This window comes from Musca vetustissima, unplaced genomic scaffold (genome assembly GCF_032173495.1).
Source record: "Musca vetustissima isolate MV318-11 ecotype Yass unplaced genomic scaffold, APGP_CSIRO_Mvet_v1 utg7653, whole genome shotgun sequence".
In the NCBI taxonomy this organism is placed as follows: Eukaryota; Metazoa; Arthropoda; class Insecta; order Diptera; family Muscidae; genus Musca; species Musca vetustissima.
Window position 1 is genome coordinate 117,898 of NW_026875792.1, and position 18,817 is coordinate 136,714.

At 37.2% G+C, this 18,817-nt stretch overlaps 1 protein-coding gene across 1 annotated transcript; it reads right to left on the reverse strand.

The window, feature by feature from the left end:
* Positions 1 to 13,950: 13,950 nt before the first annotated feature.
* On the reverse strand, positions 13,951 to 14,557 carry LOC133338308 (uncharacterized). Its single transcript, XM_061546486.1, has 2 exons — positions 14,352 to 14,557; positions 13,951 to 14,305 (listed from the first exon to the last, which is right to left on the reverse strand). The coding sequence occupies exons 1-2, from the start codon at positions 14,555 to 14,557 to the stop codon at positions 13,951 to 13,953; spliced, it is 561 nt and encodes a 186-aa protein (XP_061402470.1).
* Between the last annotated feature and the right edge of the window lie 4,260 nt (positions 14,558 to 18,817).

Genomic DNA, 18,817 nt, shown 5'->3' on the forward strand with positions numbered 1-18,817 from the left:
AAATATATATGGGAGCTATATATAAATCTGAACCGATTTTCTCGAAACTAAGCACACATCATTTTAGATTTAATTCAGTACCCCATGCAAAATTTCGTGCAAATCGATATATATGTAGGGACTTTGGTACACCATTTACATTAAATCGGACGAAAATATAAATGGGAGCTATTTCTAAATCTGGACCGATTTCCAGGAAACTTAATACACATAATTGTAGACCTAATTCAGGGACTTTGGTACACCATTTACATTAAATCGGACGAAAATATATATGGGAGCTATATCTAATTCTGAACGGATTTTCAGGAAACGTAACACACATCATTCTAAACCTAATTCAGTATATTATGCCAAATTTTGTGCAAATCGAAAGATATATAGGGACTATGGCACACCATTTACCTTAAATCGGACGAAAAAATATATAGGAGTTATATCTAAATCTGCACCGATTTTCAAGAAACTTGACACACATCATTCTAGACCTAATTCATTACGCTGTGCCAAATTTCGTGCATATCGAAAGATATATAGGGACTTTGGTGCACCATTTACATTAAATCGGACGAAAATATATATGGGAGCTATATATAAATCTGAACCGATTTTCACGAAATTTAACACACATCGTTCTAGAATTATTTCAGTACGCTGTGACACATTTCGTGCAAATCGAAAGATATATAAGGACTTTGGTACACCATTTACCTTAAATCGGACGAAAATATATATGGGAGCTATATCTAAATCTGGACCGATTTTCAGGAAACTTAACACTCATCATTCTAGACCTAATTCATTACGCTATGCCAAATTTCGTGTAAATCGAACGATATATAGGGACTTTGGTACACCATTTATATTAAATCGGACGAAATATAAATGGGAGTTATATCTAAATCTGGACCGATTTTCAGGAAACTTAACACACATCACTCTAAACCTAATTCATTCTAGATCTAATTCATTACGCTATGCCAAATTTTGGTATACCATTTACATTAAATCGGACGAAAATATATATGGGAGCTATATCTAAATCTGAACCGATTTTCAGGAAACTTAACACACATCATTCTAGACCTAATTCATTACGCTGCGCCAAATTTCGTGCAAATCGAACGATATATATGGACTTTAGTACACCATTTACATTAAATCGGACGAAAATATATATGGGAGCTGTATCCAAATCTGGACCGATTTTCAGGAAAATTAACACTCATCATTCTAGACCTAATTCATTACGCTATGCCAAATTTCGTGTAAATCGAACGATATATAGGGACTTTGGTACACCATTTACATTAAATCGGAGGAAATATATATGGGAGTTATATCTAAATCTGGACCGATTTTCAGGAAACTTAACACACATCACTCTAAACCTAATTCATTCTAGACCTAATTCATTGCGCTATGCCAAATTTCGTGCAAATCGAAAGATATATAGGGGCTTTGGTATACCATTTACATTAAATCGGACGAAAATATATATGGGAGCTATATCTAAATCTGAACCGATTTTCAGGAAACTTAACACACATCATTGTAGACCTAATTCATTACGCTATGCCAAATTTCGTGCATATCGAAAGATACATAAGGACTTTGGTACACCATTTACATTAAATCGGACGAAAATATATGGGAGCTATATCCAAATCTGAACCGATTTTCACGAAACTTTGCACACATCATTCTAAACCCAATTCATTACGATGTGCCAAATTTCGTGCAAATCGAGAGATGTATAGGGACTTTTGTGCACCATTTACATTAAATCGGACGAAAATATATATGGGAGCTATATCTAAATCTGAACCGATTTTCAGGAAACTTAACAAACATCATTCTAGACCTAATTCATTACGCGGTGCCAAATTTCGTGCATATCGAAAGATGTATAGGGACTTTTGTGCACCATTTACATTAAATCGGACGAAAATATATATGGGAGCTATATATAAATCTGAAATTTTCACGAAATTTAACACACGTCGTTCTAAAATTATTTCAGTACACTGTGCCAAATTTCGTGCAAATCGAGATATATATAGGACTTTGGTGCACTATTTACCTTAAATCGGACGAAAATATATATGGGAGCTATATCTAAATCTGAACCGATTTTTCCCAATTTCAGTAGGGTTCCACAGTAGGTCCTTGGGCCAAATAAATGAGCTGTGCCAAATTTCATCCAATTCGAATCAAAAATGCGACCTGTACTTTGTTTACAATTTAACACGGACAGACGGACATGCATAAATTGACTTAAAACGTGATTCTATGGCATAGACGGGCGAATCACCGCACGCGTGCTCTCTCACGAGAGTAATTATCACTATTGTCTCACATACATTCAACTGAACCAATTGAAAAACAATTGACACACACACAAAGCCAAATGCGTGAGAACCGAATTTTTACGCTCTGCCCGTGCCTGTTCTATGCAATTATCAAAAGGTTTAAAAAGTCCACGTTTTAAATATCGATTGTAGAGTGCCCGATCGATCCCCAACCCCATGACTCAGCTCCGGAAAGGTACTTTCATTTGATCGCCTTCTGCTTTACAGTTGATTTGATTCGCTCATTGTATTGTATTGTGTTTGCTCGTTGCCGATGTCATTGTAGTCATTATTGTTGCTGTTGTTGCTCTTTTTTATTGGTGCAATGCAAATGCATTTTTTATTTATTTTTAAAGCTGCCTAAATGAAGTTCTGTTTTTGCTTCGGTTCGGTTTGTTTTTTGTTGTTGTTGATACTTTACAATGACAGTGGTGGTGCTGGTGATTGGTATTTCATTCCAATGACAATCTCTTGCTGACTGACTAGCTGGTTGGTTGGTTGACTGTCTGGCTGGCTGGCTGCTCTTCTCGACTCGATTCGAAAATGACAAACTTTTATCCAAAATATTGTGGGTCTTCGGTGCTAAGTCCAAAAATTTCCATATTCTTAGAACACATCTTCAATGCATTGCTGCTGCTATTGGTCTCTCTAATCGTCATGTTGATGGAACTTATAAACGCGGCGATCAATATTGTGATACGGTCAGTGCCCCTAAATGTGGTATTGACCGAGACTCCGTATCGCATAACGGAGAGTGAAGAGCGAATTAATGATTTGCCATCGGAGACGACGTTGGGCGCCATTAGTAAATGGATGTTTTTATTTTAAGTAGTGAAGAAAAACCAAACGAAGTGATTTACAAAAGACATTTTTATAGAATAATTTAGTGTAATTGTATTTGTGATGATCTAGATGTTAAGAAAATAAAAAATAAAATAAAATTTCTAAGAAATTTTACTGACAAATAAATAAATTAATAATTTATGTGATAAGAAGAAATATTGTGTTTAAAATGTATGGCTTTGGTCATAAAGGTTGGAGGCGAATGCCCACAGATTGCAATATTCTAATTGGGAATTTTTAAATAAAAAACCAGTGAGCGGAGCAGTATAGTCGGGCGGGGCCGACCATACGATACCCTACACAACTATCACGGAAATCTAACTTTCTGCGGATTTTTATTGCGAGCCTGGGAATATTTCGTGATTGTTGCACCCTCTACGTAAGCATATTTACGTGAATATTTATGTGTAACTCCCACATCCGAGTACACACGACAATATAATTGGTATCACTTTAAAGACCAACCACTCCTCTTGGATACACTACCAACTTCTCGGGTTTATGTCATTCGGAGGTAAATATATACGCTATAGAATACATTTTTTTTTAATTTTTCACACAAAAGTCAGGGTCCCATTGGACCGCTAAATATTTACTGATCTTTATCAAAAGAGGCATGCTTATTCTTTGGCCCAATCCCCTTCTCCATGTAAAAATTCGAGATGTTTGGGCTATACACATGTCTAGATCGACTCAGCTAGTCGAGATATGACGATCGGTATACTTGAAGGTGGGTCTAGGACCAATATTACCCTGACAACATAGTTGTGTAGGGTTTGAAGTGAGATGTAGGGTTATCATGTATAAGCTTAAGCGTGGTTTGCAGTTGGATGATTAGGTCAGGCCTTCTGATTTGGTGGATGGGGAGAGTAGGCCGTACAGCACTACCCTTCGGGATTGTGTTGTTGATAGGTGGAGGACCAGGTGGACGAACAGTGACAAAGGGAGGGTGACGTACGGATTTATTCGTGACGCAACGTTCGTAGTGGACCGGCCAGACTTTCACTTCGGCTTAAGTACTGGTTTCTTACTGACGGGACATGGTTTTCTCAATGCTTTTCTGCAAAAAAAGAGGCCTGTCCCAGACGGATTTATGTGGGTGCGGGATGACAGAGGACTGGAAGCATATACTGACGGAATGCTGTTACTATGATGACATTAGAGATTTAGCAAGTATGGGTATATCGAATGGTGGGGCGCGGAGGGATTTCAGTAGGGCACTTGAAGACGATCGGACCTTTAGTTGTTTAAGTAGGAGAAGGACAGTACTTAGTGGAGGTGGTCCTCGTACATAGCCCCTTTGCAGTTGGGTTGGTCGGTTGCACCGGGTGGTGGTGGGTAGGTGCACCGGGTGACGGTGCATGCTGGTCTTGGTGCGGTTATCGGCGGTTGTTGGCTGTTGTAGGAGGTGTACGTGCTGCCTGAGGATGTCTGTGAATCGTGGGTGGTTCGTGGTTTCCACTCCATGTGCTTCACTCGTCCTGTGGATGTAGTGTAGGCTGTCCGTGAGGGCAGTTTTGTTCATGGTTTGTGTTGCGATGTTCCGCGGTCCTTTGGGCCAATTCCAAGGGGGAGAGTGTGCCTTCTGCATGCTCTCCGATTGGTACAGCTCTTCGGTGCTGGGGCGCTGGTGGGCGTTTTTCCGCCTGTGGCTCAGCCACTGTGAGGTAGGCCAATAGGCAGGTACTCACATAAAACTCTTCACATTTTTGATCGGAATTGTAAAAAATCGATTCAGATTTAGATATAGCTCCCATATATATTTTCGGTCGATTTTATGTAAATGGTACACCAAAGTACCTATATATCATTCGATTTCCACGAAATTTGGCATATCGTACTGAATTAAGTCTACAATGATGTGTGCAAAGTTTCGTGAAAATCGGTTCAGATTTAGATATAGCTCCCATATATATTGTCGTTCGATTTCATGTAAATGGTACACCAAAGTACCTATATATCATTCGATTTCCACGAAATTTGGCATATCGTACTGAATTAAGTCTAGAAAATCGGTTCAGATTTAGATATAGCTCCCATATATATATATATATATATATATCCGTTTTTTTGGTAATTTGTGCACCAAAGTCTCTGAAAATCATTCGATTTGCACGAAATTTGTCATAGCGTACTGAATTGAGTCTAGAAAGACGTGTGTTAAATTTCGTGACAATCGGTTCAGATGTAGATATAGCTTGCATATATATTTTCGTCCGATTTTAGGAAACTAGTGCACTAATGTCCCTATATATCCTTCGATTTGCACGAAATTTGGCATAGCGTACTAAATTAAGTGTCGGGTCAGATGTAGATATAGCTCCTATATATAGTTTCGTACTATTTTATGTAAATGGTGCACCAAATGATGAGCTCCCACATATACCTATATAATCGTCCGATTTTACATAAATGGTGCACCAAACTCCTAATATTTGTCCGATTAACACGAAATTTTGCACATCGTATAAAATTGAAACTTGAATGACGTTATTGCGTTTTGTTGGTAGTGTTCGTGCAAATTCAGCCATAGCTTCCATATGGATTTCGAACGGGTGTCTGATTGAAATTAAATTTTTAATCGCGCGGCGTACCGAATAGTGTGTATCAATTTTCCTATAAATCGTTTCCCATAAATTTGTCTCATGGTACGCAGACGACTCTAAATCTGCACGAATAAAATTAAATTTATCGTAGGTTGCAGAAAAACATGAGTATGTTCCTACGAGGGAACATTGGCATACAATTGTAAGGATACATATGTGCAATATACCCAAAGTTGTAAAGGGTATAATATAGTCGGCCCAGTCCGATTTTTTTTTTACTTTCCTTACTGGTTTTAAAAATAGTTGTTAAGGGACCTTTCATAGGCGTGGAATTTTTAAAAATATTTTGTGAGCAGGACCTTTCACAGATGTGAATAATTAAGCTAATTATTAAAAACCCTAAATATTTCAAGGACCACACGGGCGTGGATTTAAAAAAATATTTTTTCAACAACCACACAGGGCGTGGATTTAAAAATATATTTTTTTGTAGTCATTGAAGGCGTGAAATAAGGTTTCCTTCTTATTTCGACCTTGGCAATACATTCTGTTCCATACCTTTCTTTAGAGCATCAAATCGCTTGTGTCCCCCATTCCAGTATTTATAAACATACCGGCAGGTAATTATGTATTCCCAACATGTAGCAGTGGTTAAGCGGGTTTAGTCAACTTTAACGTCGTTCCAAACGCCATGTGCCCCACATTCGTGAGGGAAACACGCGCAGTATTGTAATTAATTGTTTACAAAATGAAATTCAACAAAAACGTTCAGAATACTTGTGTGCACATGTGTATTTCCGATGAAAAAAATCTTAATAATTAATGGCGATTTCAATTTGAAATAATTATTTGTTATGAAAATATGGGTGAAATGTCACTGCTCTGTGAGGGGACTTTTAATTGTTTATTGATCAAAACAAAACAAGAAACAAATTGAATCATTTCGATTTCAATATTTGTTTATTTCTATTAATAATATTTTCTTATAAACGAAATTCAAAATGTTTGTGGTAGAATTAAAAAAAAAATGATGTTGGTCATTTTATTGGCCCAGGCCAATAAAGCTCACGAGTATTGCGTATTATTTCTAAAGTATACTTTTAGGCAGCGAAAAATGATAATTCAGTAACAATGATGCCAGATTTTATTTTAAAATATCCGTCTTTTTAACACTAAGGAACAAAATTTAGCAATTTGAGAAAAAGAGTGAGTAATAAGTCGCCTTTTGTACACTTTATACTAGGGGATTTCCCTATTTAAATATAGCCTGTATATTTGCTGAATTGGTATTAGGGGATTTGAAATTTGACATAATTCGATATAGAGAGTTGCGAATATTAATGAAATAAATAAATGAATTAATAAAGTAAATATACGCCTGTAATGAAGAATCCATTCGGAAAAGGCAGAATGTCAAGCGCTTCAGACCTCGCCAAATCGTAAGCAAATCTTAATTTTTCTCTTGGAACCCTTCACTTAACTCCATCAATTTATTTATTTAAATTGATGGAGTTAAGTGACTACTATAGAAACAACATGAATGAAAATTCTTTGAAGAAATTAAAAAAAAAATAAAATTTCGTTTAGAAATTGGGGTCTTCAATCAGGACAAAATAATTTTTCAGAATAATGTTCAACTGAGAACTTGGTATTTGATATATTAGTACATAATTAATTTTCGATAATAATAGACAAAAATAGCGAAGCAGTATAGTCGGACTGGGCTGACCATACGATACCCCCCCAACTACCACGGACCTCTAACTTTCTGCGGATGTTTATTCCGAGCCTGGGCAATATTTCGAGTTATTTGCTTTGTCCTTGACCATAACTGAAACCCCATGGAAAATTTCAAAGCGATCAGCGCTATATTTTCGCCCTCTAGTTTGGTAATGTAAATATTTAAGTGTAACTTCAACATCCGAGTACATACGACAATATGATTGTTATCAACTAAAAGGTCAACCTCTCCACTATCAACTTCTCGGCTCTATGTCCTTCAGGTGTAAATATATACGCCATAGAATACACATTTTGTAATTATTCACACGTTTGAGCCGCTAAATATTGACCAATCTTTATGAAAACAGGCACGCTTATTCTTTCCTCTACTCCATGTAAAATTTCGCGATATTCGGGCCATAAGTGGAGCGGACAGAAAAACCGACAAAAATTAAGTATTTAGTCCATTTCATCCCTAAATATTTGTCGATATTTTACAAAAACAGTAGAGGTCATTGAAGTCATCCTGCATGCAAAATGTCGGGAAGATTGTTCAATAACTGTGACCTGCATCGTGTTTACAAATTATAATGGACAGACGGACGGAAACACATGTCTATAAAACTATGAGGGCAGTTCGGAACGTTTTTAGCCTAGCACAGAAAGCGTGGTATAAATGGAAAAAGTTATGTGTTTTGGAAACTTACATCTCTGTTATGAACACATGTTAAATCTGGCAACTCCTTCATATAGAAACGGGCGCATCAGCAATTTTTTTACAATGAAAGCACGCATTTCTAATTTTTCCATTGAAACAATGGAAGTTTCCAACACCTAACTTTTTTCTGTTTACACCGCGCTATTTGTGATAGGCTAAGAACTTTTCCTACACAAATATGTTGTCAGGGTATTATAGCTTTGTACAGCCCCAAGAATTTTTAACGCCGCGAAGTATTGGTCCTACCTTTAACTACACCGATCGTCATATCTCGACTATGCGAACAACGCGAAGCGGGCGCGTGGCAGCATAAACCAGTGGTTCGTCACCGGACTCAATATACCCCAATATAATCAGCAATATTGAGTCTGACCGAATACCTAGAACAAGAGTAGCCACATTATGTGAAAATATAATACCGGACAAATACTCGTGACCTAGCGGAACACTGATACAAATGACCTCTATTAATTTTTGTTACACAGATGGGATATTTTAAACGTAGGGAAAATTTTAATTTGTCTGCCAGATCTCAATACGATTCTACAGGCGGAGATTCGAGCCAATATTTCGTTATGCCCGAACCGAATTATGTTCAATGCCTGGACTAAATACAAAGCCTGATTAAAAAGTTGATCGATATGCATGCTTTATCGCGCTTTCAACAGATGGATATTGCTAAATTTCCATTTTGATCAAGCATATATACTCAGATGAATATTTTGAAGTGTTGCAAACGAAATAACACCTTAAAATATATTTTGGTAAATATTAGAAAATATGTTTGCACAATGTATAGATCATAAAATATGTAAGTACATAACACAAATATATGTCCATAGATAAGTGTGCGTAAGTGATAATGCTTGTGTGAGCTGCTGGAGTGCATAATAATAAAGGCAATGTTCAACTGATATTGTACTCAACAAGAGAGCATGTAGTTCTAGTGATAACTGCAACGAATAAGGTACCCTAAGATTTCTATGACAGTGCAGCACTTAAGTGAATTTATATTTTCAATAAAATCAGAAGTGATCTAAAATATCTAACATCTAAACCGTGTACTTCTCATTTACATGGTTTGTTTTTAAAACCTCCACCACACCAGCAAATATTCGTCGGAGACCCAAAAAAGTATACATATTGTTGATCTGAATGTCTGTCCATTCGTTGAAATCACAATAGAGATAGCAATAACTGGGATAGAGCTCTGAAATCATTCGATACTCAATTCAGTTCCCAATGCAATATATGGGACAAAAATATATATGGGAGCTATATCTGGACCGATTTTCACGAAATTAGCACAAATCATTCTGGACCTAATGTAGTACCCTATGCCAATTTTCATGCAAATCGAACGATATATAGCGTCATTGGTGCCCCATGTGCATTAAATCGGACGAAACTATATATGGGACCTATATCGAATTCGGACCCGATTTTCTCTAAACTTGACACACATCATTCAATACCCAATTCAGAACATTATGCAAAATTTCGTGCAAATCGAAATATATATATAGGTACTTTGATGCATAATTTCCATTAAATCGGGCGAAACTATATATGGGAGCTATATTTAAATCCGATTTTCTTCAATTTCAATTGGGCCAAATAAGTGATTTGTGTCAATTTTAATCGCAATCGGATCATAAATACGACCTAGTACAGGTTTACAATTTAAAATTTACAGACGGAGGGACGGACGGACACGCATAAATCGACTCAGATAGTGATTCTATGCATATTCTCAAAAGGAACCATGTGTCTATCTCGTTTCCTTTTGCCTGTTACAAACATATGCAAAAAGACATAATACCTTGTACCACAGTGTTTTGATGGGTATAATAATGACCCACGTTTTAGGGTAGCATATAACCTTACCCGCTAATATTCGCTATTTATGGGATTTTGGGTACATTTTTGAACCGGACTGCTTTTGTACAACCTCCATACAACGGCCCTATACAATAACAAAAATTTCCAAACGACATTGTCATTTATGTTGAAAGTCCCATTTTGATTGTCTTTCGTCGGTCTCTGAAAAACTACATCGGTCTTAGATATTATATATAACGTAAGTCTTCATTTGAATTGAAATATAGACATACTCAATAGCCCTTTCCGTTGTTTTGAAATAATTTATTAGTCTAAAGGCCCCTATTATATGAATAATGTCGATAAAATAGTTATAGCCGATAATAGCGTTCCTACAGAAACGTTTACGATGTACGCAACATTTCCAATTTAATTATTTATTTATCCAAAGTAAAGCATAGTTTTAGGCGAATGTTTTTAATTTCCTAAAAAACGGTTTCGAATATTTTATATTATATCCCCAAGCTTTAATACAAAAAACTCCTTTATAATTGCTTACAATAAATATCTATGATGTGATAATATTTTTCTATAATTTTCTTCCCTTAAGCTTTTCAAGACCACAAAAACAACAACAATGACACAATAAAATTCTAAACTATGAAAAGAAAGAAAAATATATATATGAAATGGAAAAAAAAGATTTAGTAAGATTTGTGATATGATTCCACATCACTTAAGATTTTTTAACAATTTGTCGCCTTTTAAGGATTCATCACTCGTAACGAATCCCCTTATCCTTATGAAAAATACGAACAACAACACAAATAAATAAATAAAAAATCGCCTTCTGTTCTTTGCCAATGCCAGATGGTTAGTTAGGCAGGCCATCCATGCTGGTGAAAGCGAAAAGCCTAGAGGAATGAATGCCATAAGTCTAAAAGATTTCTTTTTTTCACTTTTTACAAAGAAAACAAAAATATTCATTGGCCTTGTATGTTGTGAGGGGAAGGGTGGACTTGTGTGTGTGCTCTCGAAATATTGGGGAGTGGGATGTGTGATGTTTTTCATAAGAGACCAGTACCATTATAAAATATAAAATCTATTTTATAGCTGCCTAATCCCCAATGGTTTTGTTGGAGATTTTATTGTTGTTTTATTGTATGAAGAAAAAAATAAATAAAATACAATATGATCCATATGCTGTTTGTGTGTGTGAGTGAAGGGTGTTATGGTATGAGAAGGGAGTTGATAAGTTATTGCAAAGATTGAGGCCCAAAACTTGGGATTTACTTTTCAAATGTCACTTAAAAAGTGTTTAAGTTAAAAACATTTTCACAACACCAATCTCAGTCTCACCGCAAATTGGCCAACATTAATATGGAGGATACACGACATTCTATGAATATCAACATGAAAGACAAACACTTAAAAAGTAGCCAATGAATAATGTAAGGATGCAAGTGTTTTTATACCCTCCACAATAGTATGGAGAGTTTATTAACGATTTATGCACGTCCGTCTGTCTATTTTAATCACTCTAGCGTCTAAACGAATTGGGATAGATCGCCAAAATTTTACATAGAGTCTTTCTTTTGTCTGCAGGCAGGTCAAATTCGAAGATGAGCTATATCGGTCCACGTTAAGGCATAGCTCCCATATAACGGTACCCCCAATTTTCAGTATTTTGGGGTTCTTGAGCGCGTTTTTCAACCGAATTCGCTGAAATTTGGAACTTTAAGCTCTTATTGGGTACCAAACTTCTCCACTAAAAATTATAAATATAGGTCCACTTTTAGCCTGCATATAACGGTACCCCCAATTTTCGAGATTTTGCGGTTCTTAAGAACGCTTTATAACCAAATTCACTGAAATTTGGTACAATGGGTTCTTATTGGGATTTAATATTCACTAATTATAATTATAAATATGGGTCAATTTTTTCTGGTAGCCCCCATATAACATTACCCTCCTAATTTTCGGTAATTAGGCACTTTGCGTTCCAGTAAAAATTATAAATATTGGTCAACTTTTTCCGGTAGCCCCCATTTAACAAAACCCCCGAATTTTCAGTATTTTGAGCACGTTTTTAAACCGATCTCGCTTTAAAGTGGTATTTTGTATTCTTATTTGGTATGAAAACTCCCTACGAAAAAAAAACCTATATTGTCTCTACCTCGCTGGATGTAAAAAATAGTGGCTGCAAGTCTCTTTTAAGATTCTTGGATCTCCGGATAGCTGCTCGCTTGATCCTGTTCTGCGAAGATGGATTGGCATCAGAATGTTGGATGTTATCGAATGAAATGGCAGTGAGATTTTTATTTCTTTTGGGACCAGATAGACTCCTAATTGTGGACCATAGCTGCTTGGAATTTATATTGCAGTGGTTAAGGTGTTCTAGCCATTTGGAGCGCCTGTGATCTAGAGCAGGGATGCACGCCCTTGCACTCTAGCGGTCAGCTCAACTCACACGGATTCTTACGCTCATTTGTTTAGTCGTTGTTGAGACTTCAACAAGTAAACATGTCTATGGTGGTGTACATCATATTGCGGCCACGCTTAAGCGCCCCACACACGTCAAACATGTACGTTTGATCGGTGTGAAACTGATAGGCCACAAATGAATCAACAAAACTTTGGTTTTTAAAAAATGAAGATAGTCCGCGATAGTGACGACGCAGAAAAGGCCAATCAATTTTATTTATTTTAACTTTTTTTAATTTAATTCACACCGATGGAAAGCACATGTTTAACGTTTGTGGCCCGCTTTAACTTTGTGTGCTAGTCTCACACATACATTTACAAATTGCCATCCTCTCACCGTGTGCATCACTGGACTAAAGCATCTATTTCAGTGCAAAGCTGCGGCATTCTTTCGTCAGCGGGGCTTTCGGCACGAAGTTGGTCGCGTTGCTGTGCCAATCTGGATGCCCTGGATGGATAATTTGGTGTCATTAGAGGAATTCTGCCTGCAGGAATGAAGCGTTTTGCCGCTTTTAGAATAATTTCTTGGAAAATCTTCTCACTCTTACTGGCACATACGGGTTAAGGAGTCCTAAATGCATTTTGTGAAGCCGTGCCAGTTGGCTTTATTATAATTCATGAAAGTAGGCTGATCGGACTCCATGGTAGAGAAATCGCTGGGTTTCTCTACCATGACCAGGATGGGAATATGGTCTTAAATTAAAGTGATGGGAATATGGTCTTAAATTTGCCAGGAAGTGTATGGAAGGAGCGATGAACTGACGATGGAAATTTCCGGAGAGCTCGAACACCTAGCAGTGACTCTGGTAGAGGATTCCTTATTGATGAAAGCGAAATCGTCTATCTGGTTTGCAATAAGAACACCGCGAGGTTAATTGGGAAGTTGTGAAAACCATATTACCTCCCTGCAGCAGATGGATGATGCTTGGATGATAACTGGCCTCAATGCTGTTGACGGGCGGAATATATACATTGACAATTTCAATTTCAGTATCGTCGGAATGAAATCAAAAGCTCAAAACCTCCAGGAAAGAATCAGACTGCGAAGGTGACGGAGGGGAAGTCAGGGTATATATGACATCTCGCTGGATGAAGAATGCAAGACCCTCACCATAGTCTCTATCTCTGTCTCATCAAATGATGTTGTAATTCACGGAGGAGGATAAGGAACAACTGCTGGTCAGCTTCGTTTCTTGCAAGGCAGCAATGAGGATGTTGTTTTCATGCATGAAGTTTGTGATCTCAATAACCTTATTCCTATGACCATTACAATTAAATTGCATGATTAGGAATGAGGTATTTAGATCACTCCCCTTCATGGACTGCTGCTGTAGGTGCCCTTGTGGTATGAAAAACCTGCCTGTAAGGCTGTTGTCTGGATGGGTTTTGAGCATTCGTTGTTGGAATAGGATGACTAGAAGGAGTGCTAGTCGGAACACTAGAATGAATTCTACTTGATGAATGGCTAGACGGGGAAGCTAGTAGAATAACTAACTTGACAACCACCATGAGCACTAGTGGTCGTACTACTGGATGGAGAACTAGACGGAGTGCCAGCCGTAGTACGCCAATCATTAGTAGAATAACTAGTATGACTAGTAGCATTGGAACTAGCCGGGGTGCTAGCAGCAGAACTGGAGGAAGAGCTAATGTAATAACCAGCTCTACCACTAGTACTCACACTTATAGCAGTACTACCGGATGGAAAACTAGACGGAGTGCTAGCCGTAGTACTGGAAGGACTCAACGGGATTCTAGCGGATATTACTGCATTATTAGTGCAGCAATCGGCCGCACTGAAGCAACCTGAATTCCAATTCCTGTGTGAAGGCAGGGTGGTACATCGTCTCATATGGCACCAGTTACTGCAACCATTGCACCTTACAGATGTCATGTTTCTCCGTATGATTTCCCCTCAAACCGGACAGTTCCAGTTCTGGGCAGGTTGCTGAGAAAGGATGGAATTTCTCGGGGTTGTTGGAGACAAGGAGCTGGATGTTGTAGGCTGCAGACAACAGGTTGCGAGACCTGAGCACCTCCTCAAGTGACACCAATTGTTGCAAACATTGCATCACACTGAGGTGGAATTTGTAGCGATGCGTAAATGACACACTGAACAAAACCAGACATCAGGGCCTGGGTTTTGTTCAACGCCGGCAGGGATTAAAAGAATGGCGAGCAAAGCTGTCGAAATGATTTGCTCACCTGTGGAAAAAACTTTTGTTTGGTACAGCTGTCGCTGAGTTCACAATCCCTCGCCGAGTCGAACTCGGGTCGTTCTGGAGCGTAGATCCGATTGCCGTGGGAACGACTCGGTTTTGTCGTGGACGCTGCTGCTATCGAGGCAGATTTTCTCTGAGGATTCTATTCATCCTGTATTCTCGACTTTCTTCCACAACATTAGTGTTAATACTATTCAATCCTGCTTGATAGGCCTGTTGATATAGTCTGGTCGAAATGGTGAACCCATCCACATGCACGTTCACATATGTCTTAGATAAATGTCTTTGAATACTGGAGAAGCGAAGAGGCTGACAAGAGCTTCTGTAATTTGTTATTTAAATGTTTATTAGCATAAGCAACCTACAAGTCGAAAATTTACAAAGCCATTGTCTCCATATAGTAGCTTTTAGTTGTGCCGGGAATATTGGAAAAGGTTTTGCTTCCAATAACAATAATTTGAGAATCGCAAAGTGAGATCTGACCTACAGATCCAAAAATTATATGTGGTTTAATATAATGGAATTGCACTTGACTCCTTTCTTATGAGTAGGTCCTGAGAGAAATTTGGTGTCTATCATCTGCAAATCAAGGCGGTCCACAGTATCTTACAAATAATCCATCCATGACCGAACGTATTCTCATCCATTTCAAAAAACAATCAACATTTCATTCGCTTCACTTTCAATGAAACTTTCTGGCCATTTTAAGATGCTGTGAAATGTTGTTACTCAAATAAAAAATCGCTTTTGGGCATTCAAAGGAAGGAAGATTCCTTAAGATTTATATGCGCTTCTACAACAACAGCAGCAGCAACAACATCAACGGCAGTAACTGAAAATCACAACAAAATATATTATTTCGTTTGATGTTTATAGTTTGGGGGGTGTTTGAGGAGCGGATGGATAGATGTGTAGATGGGTGATGATGTGATGCGAATGCAGTGCAGTGTCATGGATGAGCAAGATAACGATGCTTATGATGCGGATGATGATGGTGATGAGAATGGTCTTGGCATTTGTTAAATTGCAAAAGAGGCTTTATTTTGTTTTATTTTTCAATTTCTAATGCTTTTTATTTATTGAGAGTTGTTGTTATTTCTTCAGCTCAGAATTTTAATTTAACACATACTTTGATGGAAATGCTGATGCACTGAGGCAGCAGAGGTGTCCAATATTAAGATTTTTGACAGAGAGCCAATATTCAGCAGATTTCCTAATATTTGATCTTATCTTAAAAGTAGTCAGAACTTATTACAGATTTTGGTCTCCATATGTTCTCTTAAATTTTATTTACTTTTGTTGCCTCGATTTGGTCTTCTCTGTTCGCAAGAAGACATGATATATTAATTCCCTGAAAATAATTCCTTGAAAAATGTTTGCTTTTTGAAACAAAGAAGCATTGCTGGATTTTCCGGCGAATTATAGTTAATGCAAAGAGCATCATTTCAAAATATAATCTCCAAATAAAATTACAAAGAACAAAACTATTCATGCTGTTACAAAGGCAGTTTTTGGGAAATTAATAACAAAAATTTTAAGATAATTAAAATTGTTCGAAAATTGAAGAAGTGCAGTGGGATGGAGAAAATACAATTAGCATGATTTTTTTAGAACAAACCAGAAGTGTGGATTCAATAAAAATATATATTTTAAGTTCCAGCAATAGATACAAATTTAAAACCAGTAAGTTGTAAAGTCGGACTGGGCCGACTATATGATACCCTTCACCACTTTGGGTATATTCTACAAATGTATCATAAACGATGTGGCCTTTTCGAAGGAACATTGACATACAATTGAACGAACTTAAATATGTGATCTTTATCTATATCTAAACCGACTAACATCAATTGGATTCTGAAATCAATGTTATTCTGAAACCTATGCACTGTTTAAAATTTAATCTCAATCAGACGCCCATTGATTATTTGGTGTACAATTAATATGAATAAGTTAAAAGTATATATAGCAGCTATGCCATATCTTTGTCTGAACCGATTTCAAGCAAACTTGCAAGCGATTAACTATACCCTACACAACTATGTTGTCAGGGTATTATAGCTTTGTGCAGCCCCAAGAGTTTGTAACGAAATATTGGTCCTAGACCCACCTTTAAGTATCTATCGATCTAGACATGTGTGTCCGTCCGTCCGTCTGTCCATTATAATTTGTAAACACGATACAGGCCACAGTTATGGACCAATCTTCACGAAATTTTGCATGTACGATGGGTTCTGGCCAATGAAGACCTTTTCCAATAGGGGAAAAGATCGGTTAATATTTAGTGGATGAAATGGACCAAAAACTTTATTTTTGCCGGTTTTTCTGGTCGCTCCAGAGGCCGCAATTATGGCCCAATCACCGCGAATTTTTGCATGGAGAAGAGGATCGGGCCAGATAAAGATCAGATTGATAAAGATCGATCAATATTTAGCGGGTCAAATGGACCCTGACTTTTGTGTGAAAAATTACAAAATTTATATTCTATAGCGTATATATTTAACCCTGAAGAACAAAGTCCCAAGAATTTGATAGCATATCCAAGAGGAGTGGTTGACCTTTAAATTTATACCATTTATATGGTCGTATGTACTCAGATGTGGGAGTTACACTTAAATATTTTCATGTGCTTACGTACTGAGATATTATTTAGTAACCATTACCACACTGGAAGGCGGAAATATAGCGCAGATGAGTTTTAAATGTTCCATGAGGTTTCAGTTATGATCAAGGACAACGCCAATAATTTTCGATGATTATCAGATAATAATTTTGGAATGAAGTGGACTGGAAACTTATTTTTGTATTTGTTTCGAGTCGATTTATAGGCTGTCATTGAAAGCCGAACATCACAACACAACCCACGGTGAAGGGAATCTGGACAAATAATTATAGGAGGGCGCAAATATCGCAAAATATTGCCCAAGCTCAGAATATAGTACCACCGAAAGTTAGATTTTCATGGAAGTTGTGTAGGGTATCATATGGTCGGCCCCGTCCTACTATACTGCTCCGCTCACTGGTTTATATTAACTTCAGTACATTGTATCAATCGGCCTAGCTATGGACTTTAAAATTCGGGAAAGTCGCATGATTTTGAGGGACTGTGGTGCACAATTTATCTAAAATCGGGCGAAACTATATATGAGAGCTATATAAAAATCTGAACCGATTTTCACGAAACATAGCACACATCATTCTAGAGTAAATTCAGTATGCTATGCCAAAGTTGGTACAAATCAAAAGGGACTTTGGTGCACCGTTTACCTAAAATCGGGCGAAACTATATATGGCAGCTATATCTAAATCTTTTACGATTTTCACAAAACTTAGCACACGTCATTCTACACCTAATTCAGTACGTTATGCCAAAATTCGTGCAAATTCAATGATTTTCAGGGACTTTGGTGCTCAATTTACCTAAAATTGGACGAAATATATATGGGAGCTATATCTAAATCTGAACCGATTTTCTCCAATTTCAATAGGGTTAAATAAATGACTAGTGCCAAATTTCATTCAAATCGGATTATAACTGCGACATGTACTTTTTTTTACATGGCCCCGGCAGTACAAAATGAAAAAATTCGCTGTTGCAAACATAAAATTACTGTGAAAAAATTTCATTTCCACCCCTGCGTACGTCCCTGGCTCCCATATATATATTTTCGTCCGATTTAAGGTAAATGTTGTACCAAAGTCCATATATATATTTCGATTTGCACGAAATTTGGTACAGCGTAATGAGTTCGGTTTAGAATGATATGAGTCAAGTTTCCTTAAAATCGGTTCAGATTTGGATATAGCTCCCATATATATTTTCGTCCGATTTATGGTAAATGTTGTACAAAAGTCCCTATATATCTTTCGATTTGCACGAAATTTGGCACAGCGTACTGAATTAGGTCTAGAATGATATGTGTTAAGTTTCCTGATAATCGGTTCAGATTTAGATATAGCTCCCATATATATTTTCCTCCGATTTAATATAAATGTGGGACCAAAGTCCACATATATCTTTCGATTTGCACGAAATTTGGCATAGCGTACTGAATTATGTCTAGAACGATGTGTTGAAAGTCCCTTAATATCTTTCGATTTGCACGAAAT